At 56.4% G+C, this 15,361-nt stretch overlaps 2 protein-coding genes and 1 long non-coding RNA gene across 7 annotated transcripts; 2 read left to right on the top strand and 1 right to left on the bottom strand.

The window, feature by feature from the left end:
- The first annotated feature begins 1,090 nt into the window (after positions 1–1,090).
- On the top strand, positions 1,091–4,060 carry SAMD1 (sterile alpha motif domain containing 1). Its single transcript, XM_035285202.3, has 5 exons — positions 1,091–2,106; positions 2,529–2,820; positions 2,910–3,006; positions 3,104–3,215; positions 3,318–4,060. Exons 1-5 carry the CDS (start codon positions 1,156–1,158, stop codon positions 3,474–3,476), a joined length of 1,611 nt encoding a protein of 536 aa, XP_035141093.3. The 5' UTR covers positions 1,091–1,155; the 3' UTR covers positions 3,477–4,060.
- A 2,269-nt stretch (positions 4,061–6,329) lies between these two features.
- On the top strand, positions 6,330–12,871 carry C22H19orf67 (chromosome 22 C19orf67 homolog). Of its 5 annotated transcripts, none has more exons than XM_054249645.2 (7): positions 6,330–6,824; positions 8,187–8,331; positions 8,465–8,565; positions 8,648–8,833; positions 9,444–9,578; positions 10,037–10,217; positions 12,737–12,871. In XM_054249645.2, exons 1-6 carry the CDS (start codon positions 6,490–6,492, stop codon positions 10,209–10,211), a joined length of 1,077 nt encoding a protein of 358 aa, XP_054105620.1. In that variant the 5' UTR covers positions 6,330–6,489; the 3' UTR covers positions 10,212–10,217; positions 12,737–12,871. The 5 variants fall into 5 exon arrangements, with proteins under 5 accessions (XP_054105620.1, XP_078216907.1, XP_008985659.1 ...); XM_078360781.1 differs by lacking the exon at positions 12,737–12,871 and adding an exon at positions 10,543–10,657; XM_008987411.5 differs by lacking the exon at positions 12,737–12,871 and having other exon boundaries at positions 8,190–8,331; positions 10,037–10,423.
- On the bottom strand, positions 7,484–10,413 carry LOC128930458 (uncharacterized). Its single transcript, XR_013531086.1, has 2 exons — positions 10,122–10,413; positions 7,484–8,542 (listed from the first exon to the last, which is right to left on the bottom strand). It is a non-coding gene; the product is annotated as an uncharacterized LOC128930458 (long non-coding RNA).
- Positions 12,872–15,361: the final 2,490 nt, after the last annotated feature.

Below are 15,361 nucleotides of genomic sequence, written 5' to 3'. Positions count from 1 at the left end.
TAAACAGGGTTTAGTTGAAATTCCGGCACTCCTTCGGCCCCGCAGGAGAAACCAGCGTCAAACTGCCCTTTGACCCCAGCTTCGGGGTCCCCAAATCTGCGGTGCGCCCCCTCGGCGTCCAGCCCGGGATCGAGAGGGCGCTCTAGGGAGGCGCTGGGGCCCGCGCGCCAGGAGGCCGAGCGGCGGCGGGGGCGGCACTGGCAAGGGGAGTAGAAGGGGGGAGAGGGTGCGCGGCCCCCTCTCCGCATCCTCAGCGCCGGGCCAGGCCCGCCGGAGGGACGCGGGGGCGGCGGCAGCAAGAGGGTTCCCGCAGCACCCTGCGAGCGCGGCGGCCCCAGCCCGCGGGCGGCGAGTTCCCGGTAAGTGCGGTCCCGAGAGCGGAGCGCGCCGGGGAGGCGTGGAGAGGGGGGCTGGGCGCCGGGGACGTCTGGGTCCCGCGCCCAATGGCTGGAGGGCGGCCGAGCACCGCCCGCCCGCCCTGCCCGCCCCCTCACCCCTCCCCCCGGCACTCCCCTCCCCCTCCCCCGCCCGCCGCTTTTCCCCCGCCCCCGCCCCGGCGCCAACTCCGCGGCGCCTCCTTAAAAAGCGCGCGGGAGTTGTAAGGGGGGGCCGGAGCGAGCCAGAGTGAGCGAGAGCGCAGGGTAAAGGGGGCGGGCGGGGGGCCCGGGCTCCACCTTAAAAGCGGGCGCGTGGGGGTGGGAGGGAGGAAGGCGGGCGGCGGGGAGGAGGGAGGGAGGGAGGGAAGGAAGGGGGGCCGGAGTGTCCCGGGCGCAGGGCGCGCGTGCGGCGGCGGCGGCGGGGAGGGGCCGGCCGCGCGGCGCTCCCCTCCTCCTCCTCGCATCCCCGGCCCCGCGCGCGCCCAGCAGAAGCGGGTCTGTGTGTGCGTGCGTGCGAGTGAGTGAGTGTGTGCATATTTTTTTTCCTCTCTTTTCTTTCTCTCTCACTGTTTTTTTCTCTCTCTCGCTCCCTCTCTCTCTTTTTTTTTTTTTTTTTGCAAAGAAACAGCAGCGCCGCCGCCGCTCCGCCGAGGCGCTGCGCCCCCCGGGGGGGGGAGGCGGAGGAGGCGGGCAGCGGCGGAGGGAGGGGAGCCGGGGAGGGGGGCGCCGCGCTGGGAGGGAGGCAGCGCGCACGGTGCAGCCGGGCCGGGCGGGAGGCATGGCGGGGCCCCCGGCCCTACCCCCGCCGGAGACGGCGGCGGCCGCCACCACGGCAGCCGCCGCCTCGTCGTCCGCCGCTTCCCCGCACTACCAAGAGTGGATCCTGGACACCATCGACTCGCTGCGCTCGCGCAAGGCGCGGCCGGACCTGGAGCGCATCTGCCGGATGGTGCGGCGGCGGCACGGCCCGGAGCCGGAGCGCACGCGCGCCGAGCTCGAGAAACTGATCCAGCAGCGCGCCGTGCTCCGGGTCAGCTACAAGGGGAGCATCTCGTACCGCAACGCGGCGCGCGTCCAGCCGCCCCGGCGCGGAGCCACCCCGCCGGCCCCGCCGCGCGCCCCCCGCGGGGCCCCCGCCGCCGCCGCCGCGCCGCCGCCCACGCCCGCCCCGCCGCCACCGCCCGCGCCCGTCGCCGCCGCCGCCCCGGCCCGGGCGCCCCGCGCGGCCGCTACCGCCGCCGCCACAGCGCCCCCCTCGCCCGGCCCCGCGCAGCCGGGCCCCCGCGCGCAGCGGGCCGCGCCCCTGGCCGCGCCGCCGCCCGCGCCAGCCGCTCCCCCGGCGGTGGCGCCCCCGGCCGGCCCGCGCCGCGCCCCCCCGCCTGCCGTCGCCGCCCGGGAGCCGCCGCTGCCGCCGCCGCCACAGCCGCCGGCGCCGCCACAGCAGCAGCAGCCGCCGCCGCCGCAGCCACAGCCGCCGCCGGAGGGGGGCGCGGCGCGGGCCGGCGGCGCGGCGCGGCCCGTGAGCCTGCGGGAAGTCGTGCGCTACCTCGGGGGCAGCGGCGGCGCCGGCGGTCGTCTGACCCGCGGCCGCGTGCAAGGGCTGCTGGAGGAGGAGGCGGCGGCGCGGGGCCGCCTGGAGCGCACCCGTCTGGGAGCGCTAGCGCTGCCCCGCGGGGACAGGCCCGGACGGGCGCCGCCGGCCGCCAGCTCCCGCCCGTCTCGGAGCAAGGTGAGCGCGCCGGGGAGCGGGGGCGCCGCGCGGTGGGCAGGTGCGGGCGAAGTTCGTGGCGGGGGCGCGAGTCCCGGGAGGAACTGGGCGGCGGGTGACTGGGGCTTTTCGCGCGCTTCCTACGGGCTTAGTTCGTGGTGACCTTGGCAAGTGGCTGAATCTCCCGGAGCCTCAGTTTCCTTCGCTGTAAACGCGGCTTAGTAACAGTAGCGACCCCTTGGGGTTGTTGCGCGAGTTTAGTGAGATTCGGTTGTCCAGGGCTTTAGTTAACACAGAGCCTGGCACGGAGTGAATGCGTAAAAGTTAGTCCATATTGTTCTTAAAGGTGGAATCGGTCCATCCTCCCCGCCGCCCGGATGCCACAGTCAGGGTCCGGGATTAGAACAGCTGCTAACCTTGCATGCTTTTCTTCTCCGCCCCAGAGAGGTGGAGAAGAGCGAGTGGTTGAGAAAGATGATGATGATGATGATGAAGATGAAGATGATGAAGATGATGTGTCAGAGGGCTCTGAAGTACCTGAGAGTGATCGTCCAGCAGGTGCCCAGCACCACCAGCTTAACGGCGAGCGGGGACCTCAGAGTGTCAAGGAGAGGGTCAAAGACTGGACGTCCTGCGGAACTCACCAGGGCCAGGATGAAGGGCGGGGGCCAGCCCCGGGCAGCGGCACCCGCCAGGTGTTCTCCATGGCAAACATGAACAAGGAGGGGGGAACAGGTAAGGACCTCTGGGTGGGGGGAAAGTACCAGCTGGGAGGAACTCAGCCCCAAGACAAAGCCAAAGACAGGTGTTTTTTTCCTTCCCAGCTTCTGTTGCCACCGGGCCAGATTCCCCATCTCCCGTGCCTTTGCCCCCAGGAAAACCAGCCCTACCTGGGGCCGATGGGACCCCCTTTGGCTGTCCGTAAGTTGGGGTGTTGGAGACTTGGGGGTGCTGCACAGGTATGTGGCACAGCCAGAGGGACCTCTATGTTCACTGGTGTCCGTCTGTTTTGATGCAGTACTGGGCGCAAAGAGAAGCCGTCTGATCCCGTGGAGTGGACAGTGATGGATGTTGTGGAATATTTTACTGAGGCAGGCTTCCCTGAGCAGGCGACAGCTTTCCAAGAACAGGTGAGTTTCCAGCCCTGGATTACACACAGACAGACAGACAGAGGGCTTCTGTGGGATGTGCCCTGACCCAGCTCGCTCTCTCTCTGTCCCTGTCCCACCCAGGAAATTGATGGCAAATCTTTGCTGCTCATGCAGCGCACAGATGTGCTCACCGGCCTGTCCATCCGCCTTGGGCCAGCCCTGAAAATCTACGAGCACCACATCAAGGTGCTGCAGCAAGGCCACTTTGAGGACGACGACCCCGATGGCTTCTTAGGCTGAGCACCCAGCCTAATCTCTGCCCCAACCCATTCTGGCCCCCATCTCACCCAAGACCCCCCAGAGCCCAGGAGCTGGACACGGACACCCTCAGCCCTCATAACAGGTTCCAGGGAGGGGCACCCTCCGTGTCCTCATCTCTGCCCCTTCTGTCTCTCTCATACACACATTTGCCCTTCAGCACATTGGTGCAGGGAGAGGATTGCTCCTTACACCCCAGGTGGCTGACCCTCCCCACCCAGCCCAGGACATTTTAGGAAAAAAAAAAAAAAAAAATGAAATGTGGGGGGCTTCTCATCTCCCCAAGATCCTCTTCCGTTCAGCCAGGTGTTTCCTATATAAATGTTTGGATCTGCCTGATTTCGGTGGGTGGTCTTTCCTTTTTCCCCCACCACCCATCCCCCCTTCTCAGTCTCTGCCCCTGGCCTCCAGCTCCTAGGGGACTAGCTGGGTTGGGGTTCCTCGGGTTTTTCCTCTCCTTCCTCTTTCCTTTCTGTTGATTGTTGCTCCAGCTGGCTGTATTGCTTTTTAATATTGCACCGAAGGTTTTTTAAATAAAATTTTAAAAAAAGGAAAAGGAAAAAAAAGCCACAGGGTCCATTTTATAAATGGGGCAGGGGAGAGGGTGTTAAAGAGTCTCCTAAGAGAGCCGAAGGTTAGGACAGAATTGTTTGGGGAGGGGAAAAAAAAGGAAAGAATGAATTATAGCTGTCTCACAGCCACTTCTAACAGTAATTGCTCCAAGGCGGTGGGAATATTTGCTTTTTTTCCTCTGTAATCTCTCCATGTCCAGAACAGAGCTAGGCACACAGCAGGTGCTGAGTTTTTTTGTTTGTTTTGTTTTTTGAGGTGGAGTTCGGCTCTTGTTGCCTGGGCTGGAGTACAGTGGTGCGATCTTGGCTCACAGCAACCCTTGTCTCCCAGATTCAAGCGATTCTCCTGAGTAGCTGGGATTACAGGCATGCGCCACCATTGCCGGCTAATTTTGTATTTTTAGTAGAGATGGGGGTCTCTCTATGTTGGCCAGGCTGGTCTCGAACTCCTGACCTCAGGTGATCCGCCTGCCTTGGCCTCCCAAAGTGCTGGGATTACAGGCGTGAGCCACTGCACCCAGCCCAATTTTTGTTTTTCTTTTAGAGATGGTCTCATGCTGTCACCCAGGCTGGAGTGCAGTGGTGCTGTCATAGCTCATTGTAACCTCAAACTGCTAGCTCAAGTGATCCTCCCACCTCAGCCTCCTAACTGGGACTACACGTGCACACTGCCTTGCTCAGATAGGTTTTAGACATTTCTGTAGAGATGGGCTCTAACTGTTGACCAGGCTGGTCTCGAACTCCCAGCCACAAGCACAAGCGATTCTTCTGTCTGGGATTAGAACAGCCACCACGCCTGGCCTCAACTATTGTTTAATGACTAACAGTTAAGTTCTTGGGTTTACAAGCATTTTCTCAGTTGTCCTCCCCAAGTCCCACTTTACAGAAGAGACAACTGGCCCCACACAGAGATGCTGTTTGCTCGGGATCACACAGAGTGGCATCTGACACCTGTCTCAGTTCTTCACTCAGAGTCTTTTTTTTTCACTCAGACTTTATAATTAGTGTGTTTGACATACGTATATTAAAAAGTATAATAAACCTGTCAGCCTTAGCCTACTGCAAAGAATCCGCTACAACTATCAAGGGCGGGGGGGGCCTGTTCTAGGTCCATAGTAGGGTTTCCAGGCCTCATGGTCCTCCCCATTAAAACAACAGAAGTGGGCCAGGCGTGGTGGCCCATGTCTCATCCCAGCACTTTGGGAAGCCAAGGTGGGCAGATCACAAAGTCAGGAGTTCAGGATCAGCCTGACTAACATGGTGAAACTCCGTCTGTTAAAAATATTAGCCGGCTGTGGTGGTGGGTACCTGTAGTCCCAGCTACCTCGGGAGGCTGAAGCAGGGGAATCGCTTGAACCTGGGAGGCGGCCATTACAGTGACCTGAGATCACGCCATTGCACTCCAGCATGGGCAACAAAAGTGAAACTCCATCTCAAAAAAAAAAAAAAAAGGATTGAGCCATCAGATGGGAAAAGATTTCCAAGTGAAGATTTTCCTGTCACCTAGGCTAGAGTGCCGTGGTGCCATCATAACTGGTGACAGCCTCAAACTCTTGGGCACAAGTGATTCTTCTGCCTCAGACAACAGCCGACTAACATTTTATTTTCGTACGGACAGGATCTTGCTATGTTGCTCAGGCTGGTCTTGAACTCCTGGCCTCAAGCAATCCTCCCACCTCAGTTTGCCAGAGTGTCAGGATTACAGGCAGGAGCCACTGAGCCAGGCCTGAAGATGTTTTATTGTTTGTTAGGGGTAGTTCTCAGAGCTACACATCCGAAGTCCCTACTGAGTTCTAAGGCAGTTTCTCAACTCCATTAGAGAGAAAAAAAAAAAAAAAGGCTGGGCACTTTGGGAGGCAAGACGGGAAGATCGCTTGAGTCAGGAGTTTGAGACCAACCTGGGCAACAAAGAGAGACCCTCATCTCTATAAAATAAAAATTTTAAATTAAAATGATTTTTTAACAACAACAACAAAACGGGTTCTGGGAGCGTGAGGCTGGGACTGGGACCCGGGCGACCTCATTCCATATCCCTGTTTCAGGTGGGGGAAGTTGGAGACACGTTAGAGACCCCTCCACTCCAGGAATCCACCTCGAGAGATTAAGGTCCTGGCTCTAACCACACCCCCAAGACAAGGCCAGAGGTCGCCTCTCTAGGCGGGACCCCTCCCTCCCCACCGCCAGGTTCCCGGAGTGCGCGTGGTGTGGGGGGGCGGGGGGCCGCAGGCGCGCGGACTGGAGCGGCGCGCCCCTCCCGCGTGTTGAAATTCAAAAGAGGCAAACAACTCCCGGGCGCGGCGCGGCGCCGGTGGAGAGGTCAAGGCAGGGTCCAGTCGGAGGCTCCCAGGGCGGGGTCGAACCCGCTGCCGACGACGCAGCATCGGAAGCTTAAAGAGCTCAGGTTCCCTCCCTACAGCCCTGCCATGGCTACGGAGCAGTGGTTCGAGGGGTCGCTCTGCCTGGACCCTGGAGAAACACCACCTCCAGACGTCTTAAAACCTGGGACGCCGTCCTGCGCAGACCCCTCCCGGTCGACGCCCCCCAGCAGGCCTGGGGACCCACCTGAGCCGGACCCCGAAGATGCTGAGGGGCAGCTGCCTGAAGCCCCGGCCTCCATGCCTTCCTCAGAACCTCTGGTTCCCGGGCCCGGGCCAGCACCACCCCGCCTACCCTTGGAAACTTTGTTCAGCCCCATTACCGAACAGCTGCGCTACCTACTCAAGAAGGCGGATGATTTCCAGAGCTACTTGCTCTACAGGTGATGTCGGACAGGGTCCCAGCTCCTCGTGGGTAGAGACTTGGAGGGGAGGCGACAGGAGGGGAGCCCAGGAGGTCAAGGCTATAGTGAGCTGTCCCGTGACACACGCCAGGGTCGCAAAAATCGCAAAATTAGAAGCGCTAGGAGCCAGAGGGAGACAGTGGAAGAAGCTAACTTATTAGAATCAGTTTCTGAGTGAGGAGGGCTGTGGAATCGCGGGTAGGGGGGGGGCTGCTGTTACTGTCCTGGCAGTGTGGCCTGCGGTTGTCAAATCTCTAGGACTTTCTTCCATGTTTTAAATGCTGGCTTATATTTTTGAACCCTGTGCCAGCTAAACAAGACCCACCTGAGCCACACTTGGCCAGTAGGACGTCAGTTTGAGACCCCAAAGGATAATGTGATTCGCAGACCAGCTTTCCCTGTGGCTCTCCAATTTCAGTGTCCATTGGAATCTCCTAGGAGGCTGGGTTTTGTTGCTGGTGGTGGTTTTTTGTTTTTCTTTTTGAGACAGAACTCGCTCTGTCGCCCAGGCTGGAGTGCAGTAGCAGGATCTCGGCTCACTGCAACCTCCGCCTCCAGGGTTCAATCAATTATCTGCCTCAGCCTTCCGAGTAGCTGGGATTACAGGCGCCCACCACCACGCCTGGCTAATGTCTGTATTTTTAGTAGAGATGGGGTTTCACCATCTTGGCCAGGCTGGTCTTGAACTCCTGACCTCATGATCCACGAGGTTGGGTTTTGTTTTGGATTTAAGACAGTCTCGGTCGGTCACCCAGGCTGGAGTGCAGTGGCGCGATCTCGGCTCACTGCAACTTCTGCCTCCCGGGTTCAAGCGATTCTCATGAGGCTGGTTTTTTAATGAGACAGGGTCTCGCTCTGTCGCCCAAGCTGGAGTGCAATAGTGTAGCCATAGCTTACGCAGCCTCAAACTCCTGGAGGCAATCCTCCTGCCTCCACCTCCTAAGTAGCTGGGACTATAGGTGACACCATGCTCAGCTAATTGTTTTTTTGTGTAGAGATGGGGTCTTGCGATGTTGCCCAGGCTGGTCAGGAACTCCTGGCCTCAAGCAATCCTTCAGCCTTAGCCTCCCAAAACTCTCGTATTGCAGGCATGAGCCACTGCAGGAAGCTCTGGGTCCTAAGTAGAGTTGTGAGACTCAGGTGTCAGCTCTTTAACAAGTGTTCTAAATGGGTGTGATGCGGGTGAACCAGAAAGATGTTCAGAAAAGATCTAAAACTGGGGGCCTTTTCTAACAGGGGTCTAGCCAAGGGATACAGGTTGGGGGTGAGTAGAATGGGGAAAACTGGGTGGCGGGGAGGGGTCGTGAGGGATTACAGGCAAAGGCTCCCTTCTTCCTTCAGCAGAGATCAAGTACAGAAGGAGCAGCTGGCCAAGGCCATGCCCACATTCTTACAGATGTGTGAACCCTACTTCCTGTATCTGGAGGCAGCCTCGAGAAGTGTACCCCCCATCTATGGAGTCCTGCAGGAGCTGGTCCGAAAGGGGGTGTGTGGGGGTTTCTTAGACCCCACACCCCTTGCCTCTCAAAGCTCCAAGCCTGGGGGGATGGTGGATGGTGGAGGGGGAGGCCCGCTCCTCTTAGGCCAGCTGATCTCACTGTGGCCCCTCTTGTATGCAGCTGTTAGAGATCTCCCAGCAGCTGACTCTGCGCCTGGAACAGCTGGTCCTCATGTACGCTTCCTTTGGGTTTGTGGACCTGGAGGAGACAAACCCCCTTAGGTATAACAGCTGGGGACTCGGATGGGGGGGTGAAGGGGTCCAAGGCCCAGCCTCACCCCTGCATTCCCTCATGTCCTGCCAGCATCTCCTGTTTCTTTTGCGGGAGGTTCTCCATCAGCATGTCCCACGAGGTGTCCATCTTCAGATACTGTGCCCCAGCCGCCTACACTGCCAGCCGCTTCCCCCGATACCTCTATAAGAAGATGCGCTGGCACCTGGAAACCATCCCAGAGGCCCCTGGTCGGGGACAAGATACCCTTGTGGATTAGTAAGTCCTCTTACCCAAATCAAATTCCTCCCCTTTCTATGATGAATGCCAGTATGGGCCTCAAAACCGTCACCACCAAAGTGAAAACTGGGCAGGGCATGGCATGGTGGTTCAAGCCTGTAATCCCAACACTTTGGGAGGCTGAAGCAGGAGGATCATTTGAGCCCAAGAGTTTGAAATCAGCCTGGGCAAGATGGCAAGACCCTGTCTTAACAACAACAACAACAAAATTCGCCAGGCATGGTGGCTGGCAGCTGTAGTCCCAGCTACTTGGGAAGGAGGATCACTTGAGCCCAGGAGTTTGAGGCTATAGTGAGCTGTGATTGTGCCACTGCACTCCAGCCTGAGTGGGAGCAAGAATCTGTCTCTTTAAAAAAAAAAAAAGTGAACCAGGAAACAAGGCTTTTGAAAGGCTACCGCTATTTTCTTAAAACCCACCCTCCCACCAAAATAAAAGTCCTAATCTTAAAAGGAGGCTGGCCGGAAGAAAAGGCCTTGGAGCCTACCTGAGAACTTCCTATGAGTTTCCACCTCACCTTCAAAATTAAAGCCCGCAACAGAAGAAGCTAGGGAACTGATCACTTCTAATTACAGCTCCCTCCCCTCCCAGCTACTTCCTATGCTATCGAGATACTTGGGAGGACACAGGCCAGACTCCTGCCAATCCATTCCCGCAGATCCAGAAGCTGTGGTCCATCGGCCGATGGGTGCCCCTGGGACCAGCCGAGGATGACCTTTATTCGTGGTAGGAACTAGGGCAATAGTAAAGCGGGCTTGGGTGCTGGAGGTGGGAGGCAGAACCCCTTCAAAGACAATCCACCTTCCCAAATACTTTGCTTCCCTTAGTAATGATAGCACTGTATTGTGTCCTGAAAAGCACGCAGACCCCAGTAACAACCCATCGAGGTCTAAGCTACTGGCCCCATTTAACAAAGAAAACAGGGTGCTCAGAGAAGTTGTGACCTGCCCAAGGACACACAGCTAGCAGGGCGATTGGACAGGTCAGGACCAGTTATTCAGCCTCCGGGAGCCATTACTAAGTTTCTGATCAACAAGGAAACAAGTTTCCCCCGGGGGTTTTTCCCACCCGCAGCTGAAACAAAGCTGCTTTCAGCTGACGCCTCTCACTCAAAGGGAGGGACTCCCGAGGGGCAGGGGGCACTCAAGTCCAGGCCTGTCTCTCCCTGGTCCCCCCCACCACAGGATTTTGTGCCCGCAGCCTCTTGGGGACTACCAGCAGCTGCTGACCATCGGCTTCGAGGAGCCCTCGCCCATGCTGGCCACCGACCTGCTGGTGCAGATCCTCACGGGCCAGGCAGGCCAGGCCCGGCCTCCGAGCGCAGCCGGGCCCGCGGGGTGGGCGGCTCAAGGGTCTTGAATCTGGGTAAGAGGGTAGGAGCTGGAGCTTGACAGTTCCAAACTCCAGGAGAGGGGGCAGGGGAGGGGCTCACTCGTTCTTGCAGTGCAGCCCGGCCTCGCCTTCCAAAGGGCCAGGCCGAGCTGACCTGTCTGCACCGAGATCGGCCCAGCCGTGGGGCCCAGAATGCGGACATGCCAGTTTTGTGTTAAATAAAAGAAAGAAAGAGGTCACAGGCTCAGTCTCCGCTGAGAGCACCGCGCCCCTCCCTCTGGGGTGGGGATTCCCCGCCCGCTTGCATGGTCTTCTGGGAAATGTAGTCTTTTGAGAGAAGTCCGCAATCCACCAATAGGCGGACGAGAGTCTGGCGCATGCGCATAGGTGCACATGAAGCAACAAGAGAAGCGGTGCCTGTCAACAACCGGAACCCAGAAAATCTCAAGTTTCGGGTAGCGAGGAAATTCAACGCCCACTGGAGGAAAAGACTTAAGGTTACGCCCACTCCCGTATTTTCACCCGGAAGTTATTTCTTTGTAGCGTAAAAGAACTACTTTTCCCGACGTGCCCCAGGAAAGTGCCCTCGATCAGTTTCCGAAGGCCCCGAGTTAGACTTTTTTTTTCTCTTCTAGCATTTGGGACTTGGTGGCCGCACAGGTCGTCGTCTTTCTTGGGGTATCCGGGGTGCGGGCGGGGTGGAGGAGCCCTATGGAATCCCAGCTTAGGATCTCTTAACCTCTCTCCAACCTCGGACTGGAGAGGAAACCCTAGCTGAGAGAAATGAACTCAACTGCTCAAAGCTCCTGCGAGGAAGTGTCGGACCTTGGACCTGAACCGGGTACTATGGCCCCTTGCAAGGGGAAGGGTGTCATCCTGAGCCAGGTGTCACTCAGCTGTGGGTTATCCCCCTTTAATCCAAGGGGGACACTTTTGGTTACCCTCCCCTCAGCATTTTCATAAGAGGAGACACCCAGAGCCCTGTCCTTATATGTGATTTTGAGCAAAGCGCCCATCTTCAATCCCTGGCACATAGTATTATACCCCGTTTCCAGATGACAAAAAAGGACGTGAGAGGTGGTGAAATGAATCAATATTGGATTGGATGCCAACACTATTGCTCGTCCTTTTTTTTTTTTTTTGAGATGGAGTCTCAGGCTAGTTGCCCAGGCTGGAGTGCAATGGCGTGATCTCGGCTCACTGCAACCTCCACCTTCCAGGCTCAAGCGATTCTCCTGCCTCAGCCTCTGGAGTAGCTAGGATTACAGGCGAATGCCTCCACGCCCAGCTAATTTTTGCATTTTTAGTAGAGATGGGGTTTCACCATGTGGCCAGGATGGTTTTGAACTCCTGACGTCAAGTGATCCACCCGCCTCAGCCTCCCAAAGTGCTGAGATTACAGGTGTAACCCACTGAACCCTGCCACTATTGCTCTTCCATGGGGGTTTCTGGTGACAATTTCTGACTGCATCAAGAATGTTTTTTAGTCCACAGCCCTGGTCTGAATGACATGAAATCCTGATGCTCCTTGATCGCTTTGAGGGAGGCCCTGTGAATTTTCCCGTCTCTTAAGATTTTTTGGGGGTAGGGAAGATCTTGCTCTGTCACCCAGGCTGGACTGCAGTAGCACAATTATGGAACCTCCATCTCCTACAACCTCTAAATCCTGGGTTAAAAAGATCCTCCTACTTTGGCCTCCCAAGCAGCTGGTAGTACCAGCAGCACCGATGCCTCTGCTTTTTTTTTTTTTTTTTTTTTAGAGACAGGGTCTCGCTATGTTGACCAGGCTGGTCTTGAACTCCTGGCCTCAAGCTATCCTCCTGCCTTGGCCTCCCAAAGTGCTGGGATTACAGGTATGACCCATCCCGACTGGCCTTTAAGATTATTTAGACTCACAAGGTCCAACAGAAATAGCAAGTGAGTTTAGACTGGGCATGGTGGCTCACCCCTGTAATCCCAGCACTTTGGGAGGCTGTGGCAGGTGGATCATGATGTCAAGAGATTGAGACCAGTCTGGCCAACATGGTGAAACCCTGTCTCTATTAAAAACACAAAAATTAGTTGGGCGTGGTGGCGCATGTCTGTAATCCCAGCTTCTCAGGAGGCTGAGGCAGGAGAACCACTTGAAGGTTCTCCTTCAACCACGGGGAGGTGGAGGTTGCAGTGAGCCGAGATCACAGCACTGCACTCCAGCCTGGGAGGCAGAGTAAGATTCCGTCTCAAAAAAAAAAAAAAGAAAAGAAAAGAGATTTAGTATTTCACGTTTACAACATATCTCAATTCAGACTAGCCACAAGCACCTCTAAACGGTCTCCTTTAAGTCAAATCCAATGTCTGCTCAAGACAGGGTTTCTGGTGGGTGGTGACAGCAAGTCCTGGAAGGGGAAGGAAACACGCTTTGTTTCCTGGGTCCTGTGGCTCAGCAGCTTTCTACACCCTTGCTTCTCAGACTTCCCAGTGTGCATCAGAATCACATGGAGGCTTTGATCATTAGATCTGGGATGACACCCATGAAAGTGCTGCTTTTCTCTCTCTCTTATTTTTTTTCCCAGACGGAGTCTCACTCTCGCCACGCTGGCTGCAGTGGTGCGATCTCGGCTCACCGCAACCTCCGCCTCCCAGGTTCAAGCGATTCTCCTGCCTCGGCCTCCTGAGTGGCTGGGACTACAGGCACCTGCCACCACGCCCAGCTAATTTTTGTATTTTTAGTAGAGATGGGGTTTGTCCATGTTGGTCAGGCTAGTCTCGAACTCCTGACCTCAGGTGATCCACCTGCCTCGGCCTCCCAAAGTTCTAAGATTACAGGTGTGAGCTCTTTCTCCCTCTCTCTTTTCTTTTTTTTGAGATAGAGTCTTGCTGTTGCCAGGCGCCAGGCTGGAGTGCAGTGGCATGATCTCAGCTCACTGCAACTTCCACCTCCTGGGTTCAAGCAATTCTCGTGCCTCAGCCTCCGGAGTAGCTGAGACCACAGGCACATGCCACTATGCCCGGCTAATTTTTGTATTTTTTAGTAGAGATGGGGTTTCACCATGGTCTTGATCTCTTGACCTCATGATCCACCCACCTTGGCCTCTCACAGTGCTGGGATAACATTTTTTTAAAAAAGACTTTGTCCCTGCTAGTATATACAATGGAGTGTGGGGGAATAAAAGAGACTTTGTCTTGCTGTATTGCCCAGGCTGGTCTCCAACTTCTGGACTCAAGCATTCCTCCCATCTCAGCCTCCCAAAGTGCTGGGATTACAGGCATGAGCCACTGCACCTGGCCCCTGAAGGCACATGTCTAGCAGTTCCCCAAGCATCTCGGATGCTGCTGGTCCTGGTGCCACTACTGTGAGAACTGCTGGTTTACACTTCCTTCAGCTGCACATTGGAATCACCTGGGAGCTTCAAAAAATACTGATGTCAGGCCCTTGCCCCATCTGACTGACTTCACATACAGAGGCCTCCAGTTGAGTTTAACATTCAGAGAAGTTACAGAGTCTCCCATCTATACTGTCTGTGTGTGTGTGTGTGTGTGTTGTTTTGTTTTGTTTGAGATGGAGTTTCGCTCTTGTTGCTCAGGCTGGAGTGCAGTGGCTTGACCTTCACTCACTGCAACCTCCAACTCCCAGGTTCAAGCGATTCTCCTGGCTCAGCCTCTCCAGTAGGTGGGATTACAGGCAAGCACCACCACGCCCAGCTAATTTTGTATTTTTTTTTTTAGTACACACAGGGTTTCTCCATGTTGGTCAGGTTTGTCTGCAACTCTCAGCCTCAGGTGATCAGCCCACCTCGGCATCCCAAGGTGCTGGGATTACAGGTGTGAGCCACCCAATCCAGCCCCCATCTATACTAAAGTAGTCCTGTCCACTCTTTTGAGATGGGTGATTCTCCTGCCTCAGCCTCTTGAGTCGCTGGGACTACAGGAGCACACCACCAAGCCTGACTAATTTTTCTTTTCTTTTTTTTTTTTAGAGACGGGTTTTCACCATGTTGGCCAGGATGGTCTCGATCTCTTGACCTTGTGATCCACCCGCCGTGGACTCCCAAAGTGCTGGGATTACAGGCGTGAGCCACCGTGCCCAGCCTAATTTTACTATTTTTTAGTAGAGACGGCATTTCGCCATGTTGGCCAGCCTGGTCTGGAACACCTGACCTCAGATGATCCATCTGCCTTGGCCTCCCAAAGTGCTGGGATTACAGGCTTGAGCCACCGTGCCCTGTCCCTGTCCACCCTTGATAGGCTTAGTTCTTGGCTCCCCTGCTGGAAATGAAGCCCAGCCGCCAGGTGTTTCCATTTCCCACTTCCCAGGCTCTCTCCCGACTTTTTTTTTTTTTGAGACTGAGTTTCACTGTTGTTACCCAGGCTGGAGTGCAATGGCGCGATCTTGGCTCACCGTAACCTCTGCCTCCTGGGTTCAGGCAATTCTCCTGCCTCAGCCTCCTGAGTAACTGGGATTACAGGCACGCACCACCGTGCCCAGCTAATTTTTTGTATTTTCAGTAGAGACGGGGTTTCACCATGTTGATCAGGATGGTCTCGATCTCTTGACCTCGTGATCCACTCGCCTTGGCCTCCCAAAGTGCTGGGATTACAGGCTTGAGCCACCATGCCCGGCTCTCCCGCCCTTCTTTACATATCTCCCACAGTCACGGTGAAGTATGCTGAGGAGTGGGTAACTGTACCAATGATGGACGGGGTCAGGTGATGAGCCCTTCTTGGCTGACCTGCTCTTGGGTGCAGCCCTGTATCAGCGTGACCTCTCTGTATTTTATGCCTACGGATTTCACTAGATATTTGATGTACCTATACAAGAGACAGAGTTGGACAGAACCAAGAATTTGTTTTTTTTGAGACAGAGTCTCACCCTGTCGCCCAGGCTGCAGTACAATGGCTCAGTCTCGGCTCACTGCAACCTCCATCTCCCGGGTTCTAAAGATTCTCCTGCCTCAGCTTCCCAAGTAGTTGGTGGCTCCCGCCACCATGCCCAGCTAATTGTTTTGTATTTTTAGTAGAGACGGCGTTTCACCATGTTGGCCAGGCTGGTGTTTTTGTTTAAGACAGAGTCGTGCTCTGTCGCCTAGGCTGGAGTGCAGAGCTAAGTGTTTAAGCAGCAATTCTAAACCATTCCTGGGTTGAGTGTGGTGGTTCATTCCTGTAGTCCCAGCTACTCAGGAGGCTGAGGCAGGTGGGTC

Source organism: Callithrix jacchus, chromosome 22 (genome assembly GCF_049354715.1).
Source record: "Callithrix jacchus isolate 240 chromosome 22, calJac240_pri, whole genome shotgun sequence".
Classification (NCBI taxonomy): domain Eukaryota; kingdom Metazoa; phylum Chordata; class Mammalia; order Primates; family Cebidae; genus Callithrix; species Callithrix jacchus.
This window is presented reverse-complemented; position numbering and strand designations above follow the sequence as displayed.

Bases quoted from the DNA above. Each gene is read 5' to 3' on its own strand.
- SAMD1 (XM_035285202.3), top strand. From the start codon at position 1,156: ATGGCGGGGCCCCCGGCCCTACCCCCGCCGGAGACGGCGGCGGCCGCC. The intron at 2,821-2,909 runs GTAAGGACCTCT...TTTCCTTCCCAG, and splicing joins GAACAAGGAGGGGGGAACAG to CTTCTGTTGCCACCGGGCCA. The intron at 3,216-3,317 runs GTGAGTTTCCAG...TGTCCCACCCAG, and splicing joins CGACAGCTTTCCAAGAACAG to GAAATTGATGGCAAATCTTT.
- C22H19orf67 (XM_054249645.2), top strand. From the start codon at position 6,490: ATGGCTACGGAGCAGTGGTTCGAGGGGTCGCTCTGCCTGGACCCTGGA. The intron at 6,825-8,186 runs GTGATGTCGGAC...TTCTTCCTTCAG, and splicing joins CAGAGCTACTTGCTCTACAG to CAGAGATCAAGTACAGAAGG. The intron at 8,332-8,464 runs GTGTGTGGGGGT...TCTTGTATGCAG, and splicing joins AGGAGCTGGTCCGAAAGGGG to CTGTTAGAGATCTCCCAGCA.